Below are 15,988 nucleotides of genomic sequence, written 5' to 3' on the forward strand. Positions count from 1 at the left end.
TGATCCAGCTACAAAATAATCATAAACAATTTAATTATCTCAAGCGTGCGCCAAAGTCATGGAATAATAACAAGCCACCTTGTTGACTGTGTCGTAACCAGTTTTTGAAAACTTTTCAAAGCATTTCTAATGCAAAACAGCTTCAATACCGAAACACATTATGCATCGGAACAATAACAACTGAGATAACATATCGTTGAGTTTTTGGGGGCTCGCAACTTGAATCAAGTTCAATGTGACTTGGCAACCGATCCGCGAACAGTCTCGACGATAACCTCATGAATATTTAGGAAAATTCTAATGTTTTGCATAATGATTTTAGATAGTTTTTGTGTAACGGTATTTTGGGAAGTAAAATTCTCATTCATACAACTTCTAAAAAGCCGCTCTGATAAAAACTTACACCCTTTGGGGGCACGTCTCTGATAAAAGAAAAATAAACTGCAATTCATTCTAATTAAATTCCTGAAAACAATGCCACCTGTTCTAGTAAACAAATATCTGCAAGTTGAGCTAAAATATGCAAACAGCAACCTGCTAGTTAAGATATTCCGATATATTAAGAAGTTGAAATAAACAAAATACTAGTTTTATGTATTTAAATTAAGACAGGATTTTCACCTGATCACGATGTGGGTCTGAACCCTATATAAAGGCCTGATTTGCCAAGTTCAGGCCATAATCAATTTGAAGATCGTATAAGATCAACGGATCGCAGAAATCTTTATCGCGTGTGAGGAGAGGATTTGCATAAATTGAGTCTGAGTGATAATGGTAAATTGGTAGAAACATGTGCCCCATAGTTATATAACTATGAAAGTGAAGTTTTAAACTTAAATGTGACAAAAAAACGCATCTTGTTAGATATATAGTTACAATAAAGGATAAAAACATAGAGGATGTTATTAAAAATATCATATATAAAGTGAAAACCTGAAAAAATCGACATAATTTACATATATTCCAAGAGAAACTGAAGTGAAATTTTTTGAATACCTTTTTAATTAAAATTAATTTAAAAAATAACAAAATATTTATACTCAATAAATAAATTTATTCGTTTTTTCTTTTGCCGACAGACCAGCTATACTGACAAAGGAACTAAAGTAAGTTCAAAATATATTCCTAGAAGATTATCTCGAGTTTTCATGAATATCTTTAACGAACGCAGCCTGAGGCCGGAAAATTTCTAAGCTTTGATCACCTGACATTCTACGTTGGCAACGCCAAGCAGGCGGCCAGCTTCTACACCACCCGTCTGGGATTTGAACCACTTGGCTATCAGGGATTGGAAACCGGAGAACGGCGTTTTGCCAAACATGCCGTGCGCCAAAACAAGATCGTCTTCGTGTTCGTCTCCGCCTACACGCCGGACGACAAGGAGCATGGACTCCACTTGATGCGCCACGGTGACGGGGCCAAGGATGTGGCCTTTGAAGTAGAGGATTTGGATGCCATCTTTACGCTGGCTGTGACGCGGGGTGCCGAAGTGGTGCGCGACATTTGGGAGGAAAGCGATGACAAGGGCTTCGTAAGATTCGCCACCATTAAGACGGTAGGTGAAACTTAAGAAAAATTTCAAACAATCTAGTTCATAAATTAAAATTATTTCAGTACGGTGACACCACACACACATTTGTGGAGCGCAATGGCTATACCGGCGACTTTCTGCCTGGATTCCAACGTTCCCCCGAAGATGTTTTGCTCAAGGGCTTGCCACCCACCAAGCTGAACTTCATTGATCATGTGGTAGGCAACCAGCCGGACTTGCAAATGGAGAGTGTGGCCTCCTGGTATGAGAGGATCTTGCAGTTCCATCGCTTCTGGTCGGTGGATGACTCACAGATCCATACGGAGTACTCGGCGTTGCGGTCCATTGTGATGGCCAACTTCGAGGAGACAGTAAAGATGCCCATTAACGAGCCGGCCAACGGCAAGAAAAAGTCCCAGATTCAGGAGTACGTAGAATATTACGGCGGAGCTGGAGTCCAGCATATTGCTCTCAACACTGACGACATCATTCAGGCTGTGAGCAACCTGAAGGCTCGTGGAACAGAGTTTTTGACCATTCCTTCGTCCTACTATGAGATCCTTAAGGAGCAGCTTTCTCACAGCCGCACCAAGATCAAGGAGGACATGGACATACTACAGAAGTTGAACATCTTGATTGATTTCGATGAGAATGGCTATCTGCTGCAGATCTTCACGAAGAACTGCCAGGACAGGCCCACTCTCTTCCTTGAAGTTATTCAACGCTACAATCACAACGTAAGATTTATTACTTAAACTATTATTGCTAAGAATATTCATTGATTTTCTAACTATTTCAGGGATTTGGTGCTGGAAACTTCAAGTCTCTGTTCACGGCCATTGAAATTGAGCAGGCCAAACGTGGCAACTTGTAAACTAAACAATTACAATTCAATATGAATAATAAATGGAATGCGTTCAAATAAAGTAATCATTTTTTCTGTAGATTTTTTGCACCGTCACGGAACCGTGTATCTATCAAAACCTCATTCCTGGGATCGTTTTCTGCAAAGGAAACCATATGCGGATTCCAGAACCCAGGTGGTGATGCGTTTCCATCGCCGATATGCTTGCAGTTTCTCAAATAGGATTTAATTTTTTCATCAGTCAAATTAGGGCCCATAAAGTTTATAAACTGGAAAAGCAGAAGCTGTTTAAATAAGGAAGAAAGAATTTTTTATTGGCTTACCTTTTCACATTCCTCGCAATCAATGTTGTATCGATCTTTGAAGCTCAAATTTTCTTCCTTAATGACAATGGGTTGGGGAAACTCCTCCTCCGATTCTTTGCTATCCTCGTTTTCAATGTCCAACATATACTTTTCAATATCCTCTGGCATTTTTGTCGATTCATTACCTAAATCTGATTCCATTTGGGAAACGGGTTCTTCTTTTATGACATTAGCTTTTGGAATAGATGCCTTTAAAGGTTTAGGGGGATTATTTTCGACCTGCTTTTGCTGATCTATCATTTTTTTCTCGAATTGCCTCAAAGCGTTGGAACAGGCATCGTCGTCCTCCTTCATAATCTCCGCAAGCATATCCATTGTTCCCATTTTATTAATATCCTCTGTGGTATCGTTTAGGAAGATTATGTCCTGAGTGGCAGGAGTAAGCAGAACCACACTGTCGGAAGATTCGTCGATTTTTAAAGCTGGAGGGGAACCTGGTGGCGGCATTATCTGAGTGTCCGGGTCAATGTCGTCCTCGTTCATCTCAAATGTGAGGTTGGACACTTTGTTATCGCTGCTACCAGTCGTTTTCGAGTCGTTGGCGTTTAAAGCGTTCTCGGTGGCGGCACTGCAAACTTGGCTTTTAATATTAAAAGGAATTATTGCGAGAGGTGTCACATAAAAATCAACGAGTCTCTTTTTACAGTATTGTTAGTTTTAAATCTTTACAAAAAAGCATATTTTAAAGTGATTTTTGTGACACTCCTAAAATGATATTAAATTTATAATATATATAATTACCTCTGCAATAAAGATCGAGGAGGACGCGCCCGCTTTGAGCTTGAACTCACATTGGGGCTTTCCTCGATCACATCCTTTTCGCTGGCACTTGTTTTATTTCCCTCGAACTTTAAACGGGTTTGCTTCAAGTTCAAGTTGCTGCCTTTTTGAGTGAGAGACAGTTTAGTTAAAACACCGGAATTTTTAGGCGTTCTGCGGAGCCAGCCCTGGTTCGCTGTAGAGACATTATTCGGCTGCATGTTTTCCAGGTTCCGAATATCATGCTTTCGACTCGGAAGTCTCAATTTACGAGGACTGATAGCGGGTTCCGTTTCTGCAATGCTTTCCTCTTCCTCCATTTCAAAGTCCTCATCGGAGATGTCGATGCTGTTTATTGCTATATTCATGTTGAGGGAGTCCTGGCTTTGGGGCAGTGGGGATATGTCATCTTTCTTTCTCTTGGGAGAGACTCTCCGCCGCTTCTCCACTTGAACAATGGACTCTTGGCGTTCTTTAAGCAAATCCAGGGCCCTGTGCAACTTATCGTTATGGGCTTTTAACGTTTCTATAGTCTTGGCGCTCTCCTCAGACTCCCGCTGCATCACTGTGGGTAAGCAGTTAATTAACCGAAAGTATAATTAGTTTTAAGATCGACTTACTTAATGCATGTTCCTTGATCGTGTCCAAAGCTGCAACCAGGCACTTTATGCTTTTTTCCTTGTGTCCTCGACATGTTCCACACGTCATCATTGAGTGAATTTGCTAAACTTAACTATAAACTAATAAATAGTAAACTAATTAAGAAACGATGCTATTTTTATGTGATATTCAATGTTTTGTACAAATTGTTTATGTTTTGTCCGCTTTTATTTTGTTATCGATTACAATTGTTATCAGAAAAGCTGTTACAGTGTTGAAAAATGTCACTATTAAATGGATAAGGTCAATTCAATCTATTAAAAACTTTTTTGAAGTTATTAAAAATTAATGTAAGCATGCATTTAGTTTTAAATTTCTGTTTTGAAATAATTCAATAAAGAAGAAAAACTATTTTTATGATATACACCCCCCTTATCGATAACCGATTTCGATAGCGCTCCAATTGGAGGTACCCCACTCGTGTAAGATTTATTTTTCACCTTTAAACATTATTTTATTAAAGAAAACAATAGTTTCAGACATGGCACACCTGCGTGAAACCTCAGACAAGGCGCTAAAGTTGCTGCGGACACTTCCGCGTGTGCAGATAGGCAATCTGCGACCGAATCCCAACTCCAAACAGAATGTGAGTTGCAACCGGTTAAATAACAACTACTTGGTTTTATTATTTACAAAAATAATTCGCAGGACAAGCGCGGCAGAGCTCAGCATGGTGGCGACAAGCATGGAGCCGGAAACAAGGGCTCAGGACAGCGACAAAACTTTATGCGGTTGGGCTACGAAACTGGAAACCAGCCCTTCTACCTGCGATTCCCCTACGAGCCGTATTATAAGGGCCATCACATGAAGCGTCAATATCCGCCAATCTCGCTGCTCCAGCTGCAGGTGCTCATTGACACCAACCGCATAGATACCAGCCAACCCATAGACATCAGCACCCTGTGCAATTCGGGTTTACTTAAGCTGAAACCTGCCGAATTGGAATATGGATTCCAGCTTACAGACGACGGATTGGATAACTTTAAGGCCAAGATCAACATCGAAGTGCAGCACGCCAGCGAAGCAGTCATAGCAGCCATTGAAAAAAATGGAGGTGTTATCCGGACTGCCTACTATGATCCGCGTAGCCTTCATATGCTCGTCAACCCCAAGAAGTGGTTCCAAAAGGGAGTACCAATTCCCAGCCGGATGCTTCCTCCCCAGGATGCAGTGGACTACTACACGAACCCGAAAAACCGAGGCTATCTGGCCAATCCTGAAGAAATCAGCCAGGATCGTCTTGTGCTGGCGCAAAAGTACGGCTACGAACTGCCAAAGATTGAAAAGGATTCCGCTTACGAGATGCTCACCACCGCCAAGGATCCCAGGCAAGTGTTTTACGGACTGGAACCTGGCTGGCTGGTCAACATAGTGGACAAAACAATAACAAAGCGCAAGGATTAATACTTTCTGTTTGTTACTATGCATTTTGTTAAATAAAGAAGTGGGTTATAAAAAGCTGTATAGACTATGATACTGAAGGCCATTTTCCGTGGCCGTGTCTATTAAATTCCTTGTCTTTTCGCTCATATAAACACCTGCTTGGCCGAAAGATTCTCCATAAATGGTTTGACTACTGCACTGGTGGCGAAGCAGAATATCAAACCAAATGTGATTGAGATCGGCAGAGCAGGCAGGGCCTTGCGCCAAATAGCCAGGAGCAGGAGGGTGAGGCAAAGTCCGATCAGGATGGCTACGAAGCAGGCGATAGTGGTGGTCCAGTCTCCATAGCTAGAGGCCTTGCCCACTAGTACAGAGTAGAAAATGAAGTCGCCGAGACCTAGCTTGATGCCGCCTAAAAAAAATAATATATATTATATTAATCTTTTTATAAACCTTAATTCGAGGCAATATTTACGTTCTTCTTGCCCATCAGGGTGACTCTGATCTGGGGCTGTGACTGTTCGATACTCGTTGGAACGCTGAGCGTTTCCACTCTGTGTACTCTGAACCTCAATTTGTCGTCGCGCCACTCGCTCGCTTAGATTGGCAGACCATTCCTGCGTGAAGCCAGCAGCTTCAGCTGGAAACAAAATATTAAATTTGAATAAATTCATTTAGCTTTTCAAAATTCTAAGATGTAGCTTTAGTAATGTTCTACTAGCAGCGCTTTAAACCATATGCCCAACATCTAAACATCAAATGAAATACGTGTAGAAACATAAAATAGACTGAAGGCTGAATAAGCAACGTACACATGGGAAAATAGTAAGATAAATCATAAAAAATATAATGCATATGTACCGTTTCCGCGCAAATTGCTTTTAAAAGTCACAAGTGGCATACCTTCACTTGCCAGAGTGTTGCTGCCGTCCCGATTCTGGTTGTTTTGTTGAGGATGGGGTCGGGAGTTACCTGAACGTGATCCGCTGGCAACAGTGGCCTCTGGAGAAGCCAATGAGTTTTGAGTGGCCCTCGTAGTTGTGGTTGAATTGCTTGATGAGGGCGATGATGAAGCCGTAGCCTGTGATTGCTGGGGCGTATAATGGGTACCCATATATGTGTAGATAACAGTGGCTGTACAGAATAGAGATTGGTTAGAAAAGAAAGAATTGGTGTAACACAAAGGTATTTTAGTTACATGAGTAGATCAAAGCAGGAAATATTTGCTCGTTTCGCTCTTGAGCCGTTTCTACCAGGATGCGTAGAGGTCCTCTTGGCGAAAGGACAGCTATGAGATCTGTTGAAGATGAAATATTTTAAGTTTGAGCTTAATCTTCTACGAGAAAAGCTTACCCCAAATGGAAATTGCAGCCAATACAGCCCAGGCCGTCCATTCCGGTAGGTATTTGATAAATACCAAAGCCATTAGGGCAGCCACAAATATGAGATATCCCTGCTGTAACCTCAGGGGACCCTGCCAATGTATGGCCATCATACCCACTACTCCAAAGTTCCACATTATCAGCAAGGCAGTGGGGTAATCCATGGGTATGTTATAGGCACGAAGAAGTTCCCTAAAATTTTTCAATATTAAATTAAATATTAACTAGTAAATAGTAGTAATAGCCCTCTGTCTTACTCCAAATATAAGTACGTAAAGATGAAAAGAAGCATAAAGGACGAAAGAATGAGCCAGCCATGAATAATCCGGTAGCATCGTTTTTTATACAGAACTATCAGAAGAATAGTCATCACAACAACCACGCTCATAAGGATCAGGGAGTTGGCCAGGGCATTCCACAGCTTCACACTCGGTTCTGGGGAGAGCTCGTGGAAAGGCGTGTACAATCTGAGGAGGACCAATGATTAGTATTCATAATTGAAGGATTGATTTTGAACCTACAGATAGACATCCGTACTGGAGTAGAAGCTAATCGAATTAATGGTGGCCACTACAACCAACATGCAGAGAGAGACGGGCACAAATAACTTAATCACATGCTGAGCTCCGTACTTCAGGCCTTGCTCCTCCTCTGTTTCGTTTGTGGGCGGACCACCACCGCCGCCTCCACTCAGTCTTGAAGGGCGGGAGCCACCGGAATCCCGAACAACCACACTGGGTACTGCAAGTATGGCCTGGAACACAGAGAATCATTGTAGTTTGCTTTAGCCGGTGAACTAGTTACGTTGTGTACTTACCGCATCCGGTTGATCCTGATTGTTGGAGCCGTAGTTGTTTCGTTGGTTCTGTCGCTTTGGAGGACGCTCCAAACGCTCTGTCTCGCCGTTCACGCTGCCGTCAACAATGCCTGCGCCTTCCGCGGATGCAGACGGCGGCAAGGACGAGGCCTGGACATGGGCAGCCATGAGTGGTGTGCGTTCGTTCGCCTCCGTAGCGTTAGGCGCCGTCCACTGTGAAGCCGTAGTTGTGTGTGGAGAACTGAAAAGTTTCGGAGAGTCTTCTATAAGAGCCTAACCGTATTATTTGTAGTTATGCTTACAATGAGTGGAACTAATGTAAATATTGCAATGGAAACTTTCTTTTGTTTTGGCAGAAAAGCGACTCATAGCCTAGAGATGGGCTACCGCAAGAGCGGCTCAGTTATCGACACAGCTGGAAGTTTATTTATTTCAATTATTATTTCTATTTGCTTTTTATTTTAATAAGAAATAGGTTTTAATATTTTAAATTTTTATAAAAATTAGCTAAAACCATAGAATTATATTAACTAGAAAAATACAACCCCTTTTTTCTACGCCCATGTTTCTTATCAATCGAACAATCGACTTATCGTTTCCACTACAAAAGATTTACGGGCACTCTATTTACATATTTCATAAGATCCGACAAACAAATTAAATTGTTGATAAATAATTGGATTTTTACATTAAATTACATTTAGCCATGTTGCGAGCATTAAAGGGACATGTGGAATCCCCACTGATAGTTGTCACTGTAAGCTACTGCGCCAATAATGAGTTAACACCTGTCTTACTAGATTGTTTTGATTAAATAATTCATTCAGCGTGCTGCCTCTACAAATGCGGAGAAGCTGGAGGAGATCAGGGAGCGCCTGGCCAAGGGACCCAACTTCCAGGACTTTGTTCAGAATCCTGATTACTCTAAGAGTGAGTGGGAGAACTATGAAGGCAAGCTGCGTCGCGAAAAGGGTGAGGAACAGCGTTTGCGACTTCCACCCTGGCTGAAGACCACGATTCCCATGGGCAAGAACTACGCCAAGATCAAGAATCAGCTGCGAGAGCTCAAGTTATCCACCGTTTGCGAGGAGGCAAGGTGCCCCAACATCGGCGAGTGCTGGGGTGGCGGCGAGCACGGCACCCAAACAGCCACGATTATGGTAAGGTCACATAGGAGGTGACCTTTTATTGATAACTGAAATGTTTGTGTTTCTATCCTCTTAGTTAATGGGCGACACTTGTACACGCGGCTGTCGTTTCTGTTCCGTGAAAACGGCTAGAAAACCGCCGCCTCTTGATGAAAACGAGCCCGTAAATACCGCTACGGCTATTGCATCCTGGGGATTAGATTATATTGTTTTGACGTCGGTTGATCGAGATGGTAAGCATTTAATAATTCTAAGCATGTGTAGGGTTTTTAAAGTATTTCATCTTTCCAGATTTGCCTGATGGAGGATCCAAGCACATTGCTAAAACTGTGAAGGAAATCAAAGCACGGTAAATAAATAGTTATTAGTTATATTGCTCCTAATATTTTAATGCCAAACAAATATTTTTCCCTCAGAAACTCAAACATCTTCGTAGAGTGTCTGGTGCCAGATTTTCGCGGAGATCTAGGTTGTGTGGAAACTATTGCCAACTGCGGCTTGGATGTTTATGCACACAACATCGAAACCGTGGAGAAGCTCACTCCCTACGTAAGAGATAGGCGTGCTCACTATCGTCAAACCCTTAAGGTCCTCTCCGAGGCGAAGCGATTCAATCCAAATCTCATCACGAAGAGCTCGATTATGTTGGGCCTCGGAGAGACAGACGAGGAGGTTGAGAACACCCTTAAGGATCTGCGAGAGGCTGGCGTGGACTGTATTACCTTGGGACAGTACATGCAGCCCACGAATAAGCATCTTAAGGTCATTGAATATGTAACGCCGGAAAAGTTTAAGCACTGGGAAGATCGTGGCAACCAGCTGGGCTTTTTGTACACGGCAAGCGGACCCCTAGTTCGCAGCTCCTACAAAGCTGGTGAATTCTTTATTACGAGCATATTGGAAAACCGAAAGAAGAGACAAGCTTTGAACTCCAAACCCGAACAGTAGATGAACGCTTTGAAAAAATTGTAGGTGCCTCAAGCTTTATGTTTTCCCAATGAAAATGGACAAAAACTTTTTGTTTGGTTGCGATTTAGTGCCTATTATGTAAATAACATTTATTATTTTAAAATAAATTCGAATTGTTGATCGTTTATATGTGGAATATCTGTGTACAGATATCCTAAATAAAATAAATATTCTCAAGTTAATTTTTTAAATATATTATTTTCCGCGCCCTATTTTTCGATAATTTTGTAAGATTAAATATCGATAACACCTGGTCACACTGAGAAGCACTATAATCTCGTCTATTATTGTTTTTTTTATGTTGCGCATTGGATATCTAAGTCTACTGAAAAAGACAAAGAAACCAGCATTTAAAGATGCCTCGCCTGGTTAATGGACGGGAGGCCGCACCCACCTACTCGAATTTGGTAAGATATACTCGGTATAATAGTAATTAAACCACATAAACAAACAAAGCAGACAGGATACATACTTACGTACATACCTTGTTGCATATTTACCTGAATGTTTGTAAATAAAAGAAATTCGCGTCTTGGAAAGGTTCATGGACTGTTAATTGACTTCTTAAAGATTAAAAAAAAATATTTTAACGTTGTGTAATAAGATACACGAATTCCTTTGAAACATCATGCCTCCTTATAAGGTTTTTGCTGCGTATGCATTTTTTTTAGGAAATATACGTACATATAAGAATGTTTTCTGAATATGGAACACCTGTAGCTATTTTTACACTTTTCGGGTAGTCGAATCTTGTCCCGATGCTAACTTCTCACCAAAAAAGGCTTACTCAGATCAGACTAACAAGCCACGTCTATATTTCAGGTTGGCTTCATTTTTATATTTAATCTTATCGTTGGAACCGGAGCTCTAACCTTGCCGGGTGTGTTCGCCAAGGCAGGATGGGTGCTAAGCCTCATAGTAATTGTACTGCTGGCCATTATAAGTTACATGACCGTCACATTTATCATCGAAGCAATGGCTTGCGCCAATGCTATCAGGAATTGGCAAACTCTACAGGCTCTACGACAAAGCAGAAGTTCAACGGAAAATAGCGAGAACGACGATAATGCTGATGAAGTCTCAATTGCATCCGGAGACCAACGAGGAGATTTCGAGCGGGTACCGCTGACCATCCAGAACAGGGAGTTTCACTATTATCAGCTTTCCCACAAGTTCGAATTGGGTGAAATGGCCACGCTCTTTTTCAACGAGTTCGGTCGAACAATGTTTTATCTGTGCTTGATAGTATATCTATATGGAGATCTAAGCATATATTCTGCCGCCGTGGCAAGAAGTCTTCGAGATGTTGTATGGTAAGTGATTCTTTAAAGTTTTAACACTCAAAAATAATATTATATTTGGATATTCTTAGTGAACATCAAAATGGCACGGATTTGAATAGCTTGATGTACTTGGCAGGAGATTCTCAAAACAATACATCCACTCCATGCTGGAAGGAGCACACTATTTCTCGCCTGAGCATGTACAGAGTGTTTTTAATTGGATTCACTCTGATCTTTGGTCCCTTTGCTGCTTTCAATGTTCAAAAGACCAAGTACTTACAAATGCTCACGGCGGTCTTTCGTTGGCTGGGTAAGGAATAGCTTCTTTAAGCCAAAGTCATTGCTACTAAAATTGTTCCTTTTACTTTCAGCCTTTACACTGATGATTTGCATATCGTTGAAACTACTGTTTACCACAGGTGCCAAAGGCCATCCTGCCACGTTTAACGTTTACGGTATTCCTTCGCTTTTTGGAGCTTGTGTTTACTCGTTTATGTGCCACCATTCCTTGCCCAGCTTGCTGGCACCCCTTAAGCACAAATCGAAGGTTTCGAAAATACTCTCCCTGGACTATATCATTATTTGTGCATTTTATATTTTACTAGCCATGACTGGTATTTTTGCATTTGAGAGAATCGAAGACCTATACACATTGGATTTTCTACCCTACGATTTGAAGTACATTGACTTTTGGTCAGGCCTAATGATATGCATTGATTATTTTCTGGCCCTCTTTCCCATTTTTACCTTGTCTACCAGTTTTCCCATTGTGGCCATAACCCTCAAGAACAATCTACAGGCCCTATTTCTGGACATGTCGCAATTCGACTCCTACAGTCCGTTTGTGCGCATGTTGTTTCCATTATGTGCCATTGTACCGCCGTTTTGCGTAACTTATTTCACTGAAAGCCTCTCCAGTTTGGTGGCATTCACTGGAACCTACGCAGGCACCGGTATACAATATATAATCCCAGTCTTCCTGGTTTACTTCTCAAGACGAACTTGTTCTGAATTGCTGGGAAGCGGCATAGTTAACCGTTTTCAAAGTCCTTTCAGGTCAAGTGCCTGGCTTGTCTTCGTTTTTGTTTGGTCTATTTTATGTGTATGTTTAGTAACCATAAATTTATTTAGTTAAGGTTTATTAGCACTGAACAGATTTCCAGTTTTACAAAGTGAAAAAATATTGAATATTTTAAACCAAAAAACATTTTGTAACGAGATTATCTGGGTCGCACAGCAAATACCATGTCAATTATGTTAAGACCCCTATCTGTTTAATTATAAATATTTCATTATGAATTTATATATCCTTAATGAATCTAGGAAAGTAAGTCAGTATTGAAATCGGCTGTGAGAAAAATTTTATCAACGTTTCCGAATATTGGTGTCTAAAATATTGGAACTATTATAACAGCTTGTGCTCAAAAAATGCAACTGTTAAAATATTTTTAAAAGTAGTCGTGTATTTAATTCATCCTAATATTGTTATATATAGAAGGTTTTTTAATAAACATGTATATAATACCACAAAAAACTTGTATTCGATATGATTTGAGTAAGAAATAATTTTTTTAAATTTAAAAACTATGTTCGCGGGACCCCTAGCAGTGTGACCGTGTGATTGCAAAGTTATCGCTGCAATAGGACTTTATCGGAGTTTCTTCACCTCTAATAATATATTTACAATTTGGTCTTAATTTTTATTTAGCTGATTTTATTATTTATAATTAGAGAATAAGGCTAAACTATGTCCATGTCGGTCGAAACAAATAAAGCCACGCTACGGAAGCTGGACATGAAGCTGGATAACTATCCGACGTGTGCGGTGGAGGCACTTACTCGATTGGGTAAACATTAACTGAATTAAATTTTGTTTTATTTTTAACGCTCGAATTTTGCAGAAACCTTAATTGCTAGCCGGAATAAACAGAATCTGGTTATGCAGATCATATCAGAGTACATATTCCTCGAGAGAAACACCAAGGATGGCGACGGACGGAAGTCTCAGGCGCTACCGATTAGCCAGCTAAATCTATTCCAGGAGTTTCAGCTAATTATTACGCTGATCGAGTACTTCTCCAGGCCAGGTCGCGATGCTACCCGCAATGCAATATTCCTGTCGTTATTTGGCAGTCATCTGACGCCGCAGCGCTCCAAGCTTCTTGCCAGGCTCATAAGCACTGCCGTTTCTGGGTCTGTGGCGCCGCTCCTGTCTTCAGCCGGTACCTGGATGCAACAAGTGGGCTGCAAGACACCGCTCAGCCTGGAAGTGGCCCAGAATATAGTCAGCGATTTTATATGCTACTCCCGCAAAACTCCGGAGCAACTGAAGCAGCTGCCCATGGTGGGACCGCACTTTGCGGCCAATTTCATGGTTTCCGTGACGGATTTGTACCTTAATGACCAGCGTTCGAACATATTGACGCCGCCACCAGATGCTCTACTGGATACACTAACTGAATGGATGACGGAGAATCCAACGTTGTGTCAAGCGTCACAGCAACCTTTGGTGCTGCCGGCAGGAGCTATTGCTATGCCCTATGCTACTCCGTTGGCTGGACTCCTCCGCTGGGTGGTACTTGCTCCCCTAGTCTCTAACCGCGCTTCCTACAGCAATCTCCATCTCTCCATCCTGCGAACTCTTCAGCAACTCGGGAGCAGTAGCGATTCAACGGCGCTTCCCTTCCAGGACCTCATGCAGATTGTTAAATCCCTGCAGAGCTACTGCGCACGACTTGCCGAATCCAAAACGTCTCCAGATTCGGATGAAGCCTATCAGAAGTGCATGGAGCGATTTGCCCAGGCTGTTCAAATTGCATTGAACTCCAACTGCATAACCAATCAGATTCAGCTGCTCCTCGTCCTGGAGTCTTTGCCGTCACATAAGCTAATGAAAATAGTTATTGCATCGCATAAAAAGTAGTAGCCTACATTTTTTTTTTAAGTTTTGCAATATAAAGACTTTTTTAAAGAAAGAATATAATAATTTTATGGTATCAGATGGCTAAATTCTATAGAATAGTTTAAATATTCCGCTCTGGGATGCTGCCATACTGACGAAATGAAATGGACAATGCGCATGTCCTTGAGCTTGAATTATGGTTAGATTTCAGGACGTGCGGGAATTCGTTAAAAATCAATATTATACTCGTTTGAAGCTGTAGTTGCAGTGCAAGCTTGTTGAATAAAAACAAATCCGTTGGACTATTATCTCCGCGAAAAAATTGGCAAGACATCCCGTGCAATGCCATGAATCCTGTACCGAATCGTGAATTCCTGGAGGTGCATCCTCTGCACCAGCACCAGCCCCACTGCAAGCAACAATGCTTTGTCTTTACAGAGATAGCGGACATTGAACTGCCCGCGGAGATTACCAAGTTCGGCGGGGGAAATGAAAAGATAAGATGCTCGAATGGAGGAATTCCATCGTACAGTTCCAAGAAGGACTCCTGCAGCGAGTCCTCCGGGGAACGTCCTGAAAGATCGCGTGGCCGAAAGATTTTACTTGGCGTTGGTTTAGTTCTCGTTTGCATCGCTATGGCAGGAGGAATTCCGTTGGCCCTACAACTGCGTTCTTCCTCGCTCCTGGAGGCACGTCTTGCCTTCATCCGCCGCCTGCTGACGGAGTCGCCTCTGATTGAGGGCTCCTGGAAGCCGCCAAGCACCATGAGCCTCAACAGCAGCAATCTGTTCGAGGTGCGACAGAACCACATCGGAGCTGTACTCTGGCCCATTGCAGTGCCCTGTGGAGCCCAATATTTGGATGCCGTACAGCTCACTTTGGAGGGCATTGACAAGGCCAAGCGGATCACAGCTGCCACAGATTCCCTACATATCGTGGAGTCCGCCGACGAGATGGAGCAGACCCACATTCGCGGCGAGGTAGCAGTTCTAATGGGCATCAGTGGTGGCCATGCCCTGGGGACCAGTACCGCCGTTCTCCGATCGATCTACCTTCTGGGTGCCCGATTTGTGTCTATCACGAGTCTGGAGTGCACCACACCGTGGGCATCAGCGGCTATCCGGCGACCCGATTATCTTGTCGAGGAGAACATAACGAATTCCTTCAACGAGTTTGGACAGGTAGGTGGATCAAGATCTTATATTTCTATAGCTGTTACCATACTTTCCTGACGGTTGCAGACAATGCTTTTCGAGATGAATCGCTTGGGAATGCTGGTGGAGATTTCGATGTTGAGTGAAGCGGCAATGCTGGCAGTCTTGAAAACCGCCAAGGCCCCCGTACTTCTGACCAATGCCACTCCACTATCCATGTGCAACAGTACCAATATAGCTTCCATTCCGGATCATGTGCTCAGGTGAGATTGTTCTCCATCCATCATACCTTTAAACCGTTGATACATCATCTCTAATTGCAGCCTGTTGCCGGAGAATGGGGGCGTCATCTTGCTCAACTTGGAGCGCTGTGGTGATCGGACCCTGAGCGTCCGGGAGGCCATCACTGCCATCAACTATGTACGCAAGGTGGCTGGAGTGGATCACATCGGTCTAGGTGGGGCACCCAAAAGCTATGCCCTGCTTTTGGCCGAACTGGCGAGGGACAGAGTGTGGGGCAATGCGGCCATCAAGAAGCTGGTGGGCGGAAATGTCATGAGAATTCTGCGCGAAATCGAGACTTTGAAGAACCGGCTGCCGTTGTACGAAGAGTGGATACCACATGAGTCCATCGAAAGCAATTCCTACTGCCGATATCCGGAATCTTAAGACCAAGTTGCATCATTTAGCTCAAGCGTTTGTTCTAATGTAATTACAGAAATATTTAATTAAATTAATTAAAGTACAACCCCGTTGCATAAAAAAAATAG

The 15,988-nt window shown here is 42.4% G+C and overlaps 8 protein-coding genes across 12 annotated transcripts; 6 read left to right on the top strand and 2 right to left on the bottom strand.

Annotated features, from left to right (window-relative positions):
- Positions 1-665: 665 nt before the first annotated feature.
- On the top strand, positions 666-2,475 carry LOC6506766 (4-hydroxyphenylpyruvate dioxygenase). The gene is made up of 5 exons (XM_001957242.4): positions 666-774; positions 1,080-1,106; positions 1,172-1,555; positions 1,615-2,268; positions 2,331-2,475. Exons 1-5 carry the CDS (start codon positions 772-774, stop codon positions 2,403-2,405), a joined length of 1,143 nt encoding a protein of 380 aa, XP_001957278.2. The 5' UTR covers positions 666-771; the 3' UTR covers positions 2,406-2,475.
- Positions 2,262-4,395, bottom strand: LOC6493210. 3 transcript variants are annotated; one of them, XM_014908767.2, is made up of 4 exons: positions 4,141-4,395; positions 3,503-4,085; positions 2,720-3,341; positions 2,262-2,665 (listed from the first exon to the last, which is right to left on the bottom strand). In XM_014908767.2, exons 1-4 carry the CDS (start codon positions 4,229-4,231, stop codon positions 2,462-2,464), a joined length of 1,500 nt encoding a protein of 499 aa, XP_014764253.1. In that variant the 5' UTR covers positions 4,232-4,395; the 3' UTR covers positions 2,262-2,461. The 3 variants fall into 3 exon arrangements, with proteins under 3 accessions (XP_014764253.1, XP_001957277.2, XP_032309818.1); XM_001957241.4 differs by having other exon boundaries at positions 2,720-3,329; positions 4,141-4,394; XM_032453927.2 differs by lacking the exon at positions 2,262-2,665 and having other exon boundaries at positions 3,146-3,336; positions 4,141-4,394.
- A 1-nt stretch (position 4,396) lies between these two features.
- On the top strand, positions 4,397-5,638 carry LOC6506767 (39S ribosomal protein L15, mitochondrial). Its single transcript, XM_001957240.4, has 3 exons — positions 4,397-4,602; positions 4,654-4,766; positions 4,829-5,638. The coding sequence occupies exons 2-3, from the start codon at positions 4,662-4,664 to the stop codon at positions 5,582-5,584; spliced, it is 861 nt and encodes a 286-aa protein (XP_001957276.1). The 5' UTR covers positions 4,397-4,602; positions 4,654-4,661; the 3' UTR covers positions 5,585-5,638.
- Positions 5,581-8,193, bottom strand: LOC6493209 (presenilin homolog). Of its 3 annotated transcripts, none has more exons than XM_014908765.3 (9): positions 8,065-8,193; positions 7,763-8,003; positions 7,467-7,699; positions 7,203-7,412; positions 6,917-7,137; positions 6,762-6,860; positions 6,425-6,697; positions 6,039-6,203; positions 5,581-5,975 (listed from the first exon to the last, which is right to left on the bottom strand). In XM_014908765.3, exons 2-9 carry the CDS (start codon positions 7,928-7,930, stop codon positions 5,707-5,709), a joined length of 1,638 nt encoding a protein of 545 aa, XP_014764251.1. In that variant the 5' UTR covers positions 7,931-8,003; positions 8,065-8,193; the 3' UTR covers positions 5,581-5,706. The 3 variants fall into 3 exon arrangements, with proteins under 3 accessions (XP_014764251.1, XP_014764252.1, XP_001957275.1); XM_014908766.3 differs by having other exon boundaries at positions 6,536-6,697; positions 8,065-8,192; XM_001957239.4 differs by having other exon boundaries at positions 6,467-6,697; positions 8,065-8,192.
- Positions 8,194-8,357: 164 nt separating this feature from the next.
- LOC6506768 (lipoyl synthase, mitochondrial) lies at positions 8,358-10,061 on the top strand. The gene is made up of 5 exons (XM_001957238.4): positions 8,358-8,519; positions 8,590-8,922; positions 8,987-9,143; positions 9,202-9,259; positions 9,327-10,061. Exons 1-5 carry the CDS (start codon positions 8,469-8,471, stop codon positions 9,856-9,858), a joined length of 1,131 nt encoding a protein of 376 aa, XP_001957274.1. The 5' UTR covers positions 8,358-8,468; the 3' UTR covers positions 9,859-10,061.
- A 47-nt stretch (positions 10,062-10,108) lies between these two features.
- On the top strand, positions 10,109-12,354 carry LOC6506769 (transmembrane protein 104 homolog). The gene is made up of 4 exons (XM_001957237.4): positions 10,109-10,286; positions 10,702-11,192; positions 11,252-11,472; positions 11,534-12,354. Exons 1-4 carry the CDS (start codon positions 10,236-10,238, stop codon positions 12,295-12,297), a joined length of 1,527 nt encoding a protein of 508 aa, XP_001957273.2. The 5' UTR covers positions 10,109-10,235; the 3' UTR covers positions 12,298-12,354.
- A 335-nt stretch (positions 12,355-12,689) lies between these two features.
- Positions 12,690-14,158, top strand: LOC6506770 (uncharacterized protein C7orf26 homolog). Its single transcript, XM_001957236.4, has 2 exons — positions 12,690-13,009; positions 13,064-14,158. The coding sequence occupies exons 1-2, from the start codon at positions 12,910-12,912 to the stop codon at positions 14,083-14,085; spliced, it is 1,122 nt and encodes a 373-aa protein (XP_001957272.1). The 5' UTR covers positions 12,690-12,909; the 3' UTR covers positions 14,086-14,158.
- Positions 14,159-14,234: 76 nt separating this feature from the next.
- Positions 14,235-15,987, top strand: LOC6506771 (dipeptidase 3). The gene is made up of 3 exons (XM_001957235.4): positions 14,235-15,245; positions 15,306-15,481; positions 15,542-15,987. The coding sequence occupies exons 1-3, from the start codon at positions 14,412-14,414 to the stop codon at positions 15,885-15,887; spliced, it is 1,356 nt and encodes a 451-aa protein (XP_001957271.1). The 5' UTR covers positions 14,235-14,411; the 3' UTR covers positions 15,888-15,987.
- The last annotated feature ends 1 nt before the right edge of the window (position 15,988 follows it).

The sequence above is a fragment of the Drosophila ananassae genome, chromosome 2R (assembly GCF_017639315.1).
Source record: "Drosophila ananassae strain 14024-0371.13 chromosome 2R, ASM1763931v2, whole genome shotgun sequence".
Classification (NCBI taxonomy): domain Eukaryota; kingdom Metazoa; phylum Arthropoda; class Insecta; order Diptera; family Drosophilidae; genus Drosophila; species Drosophila ananassae.

Excerpts from the sequence above, each read along its gene's own strand:
- LOC6493209 (XM_014908765.3), bottom strand. The coding sequence starts at position 7,930 with ATGGCTGCCCATGTCCAGGCCTCGTCCTTGCCGCCGTCTGCATCCGCG. Across the intron at positions 7,413-7,466 it reads TCCAGTACGGATGTCTATCT|ATTGTACACGCCTTTCCACG; the intron begins GTAGGTTCAAAA and ends GGTCCTCCTCAG. Across the intron at positions 6,698-6,761 it reads TCCTGCTTTGATCTACTCAT|CCACTGTTATCTACACATAT; the intron begins GTAACTAAAATA and ends TATTCTGTACAG.
- LOC6506767 (XM_001957240.4), top strand. The coding sequence starts at position 4,662 with ATGGCACACCTGCGTGAAACCTCAGACAAGGCGCTAAAGTTGCTGCGG. Across the intron at positions 4,767-4,828 it reads ATCCCAACTCCAAACAGAAT|GACAAGCGCGGCAGAGCTCA; the intron begins GTGAGTTGCAAC and ends AATAATTCGCAG.
- LOC6506771 (XM_001957235.4), top strand. The coding sequence starts at position 14,412 with ATGAATCCTGTACCGAATCGTGAATTCCTGGAGGTGCATCCTCTGCAC. Across the intron at positions 15,246-15,305 it reads CCTTCAACGAGTTTGGACAG|ACAATGCTTTTCGAGATGAA; the intron begins GTAGGTGGATCA and ends TGACGGTTGCAG. Across the intron at positions 15,482-15,541 it reads ATTCCGGATCATGTGCTCAG|CCTGTTGCCGGAGAATGGGG; the intron begins GTGAGATTGTTC and ends CTCTAATTGCAG.
- LOC6493210 (XM_014908767.2), bottom strand. The coding sequence starts at position 4,231 with ATGATGACGTGTGGAACATGTCGAGGACACAAGGAAAAAAGCATAAAG. Across the intron at positions 3,342-3,502 it reads CCTCGATCTTTATTGCAGAG|CCAAGTTTGCAGTGCCGCCA; the intron begins GTAATTATATAT and ends TAATATTAAAAG. Across the intron at positions 2,666-2,719 it reads ATTGCGAGGAATGTGAAAAG|TTTATAAACTTTATGGGCCC; the intron begins GTAAGCCAATAA and ends CTGCTTTTCCAG.
- LOC6506770 (XM_001957236.4), top strand. The coding sequence starts at position 12,910 with ATGTCCATGTCGGTCGAAACAAATAAAGCCACGCTACGGAAGCTGGAC. Across the intron at positions 13,010-13,063 it reads GGAGGCACTTACTCGATTGG|AAACCTTAATTGCTAGCCGG; the intron begins GTAAACATTAAC and ends CGAATTTTGCAG.
- LOC6506769 (XM_001957237.4), top strand. The coding sequence starts at position 10,236 with ATGCCTCGCCTGGTTAATGGACGGGAGGCCGCACCCACCTACTCGAAT. Across the intron at positions 10,287-10,701 it reads CACCCACCTACTCGAATTTG|GTTGGCTTCATTTTTATATT; the intron begins GTAAGATATACT and ends TCTATATTTCAG. Across the intron at positions 11,473-11,533 it reads GGCGGTCTTTCGTTGGCTGG|CCTTTACACTGATGATTTGC; the intron begins GTAAGGAATAGC and ends TTTTACTTTCAG.
- LOC6506768 (XM_001957238.4), top strand. The coding sequence starts at position 8,469 with ATGTTGCGAGCATTAAAGGGACATGTGGAATCCCCACTGATAGTTGTC. Across the intron at positions 8,923-8,986 it reads CCCAAACAGCCACGATTATG|TTAATGGGCGACACTTGTAC; the intron begins GTAAGGTCACAT and ends CTATCCTCTTAG. Across the intron at positions 9,260-9,326 it reads GTGAAGGAAATCAAAGCACG|AAACTCAAACATCTTCGTAG; the intron begins GTAAATAAATAG and ends TTTTTCCCTCAG.
- LOC6506766 (XM_001957242.4), top strand. Across the intron at positions 1,556-1,614 it reads GATTCGCCACCATTAAGACG|TACGGTGACACCACACACAC; the intron begins GTAGGTGAAACT and ends AAATTATTTCAG. Across the intron at positions 2,269-2,330 it reads TTCAACGCTACAATCACAAC|GGATTTGGTGCTGGAAACTT; the intron begins GTAAGATTTATT and ends TAACTATTTCAG.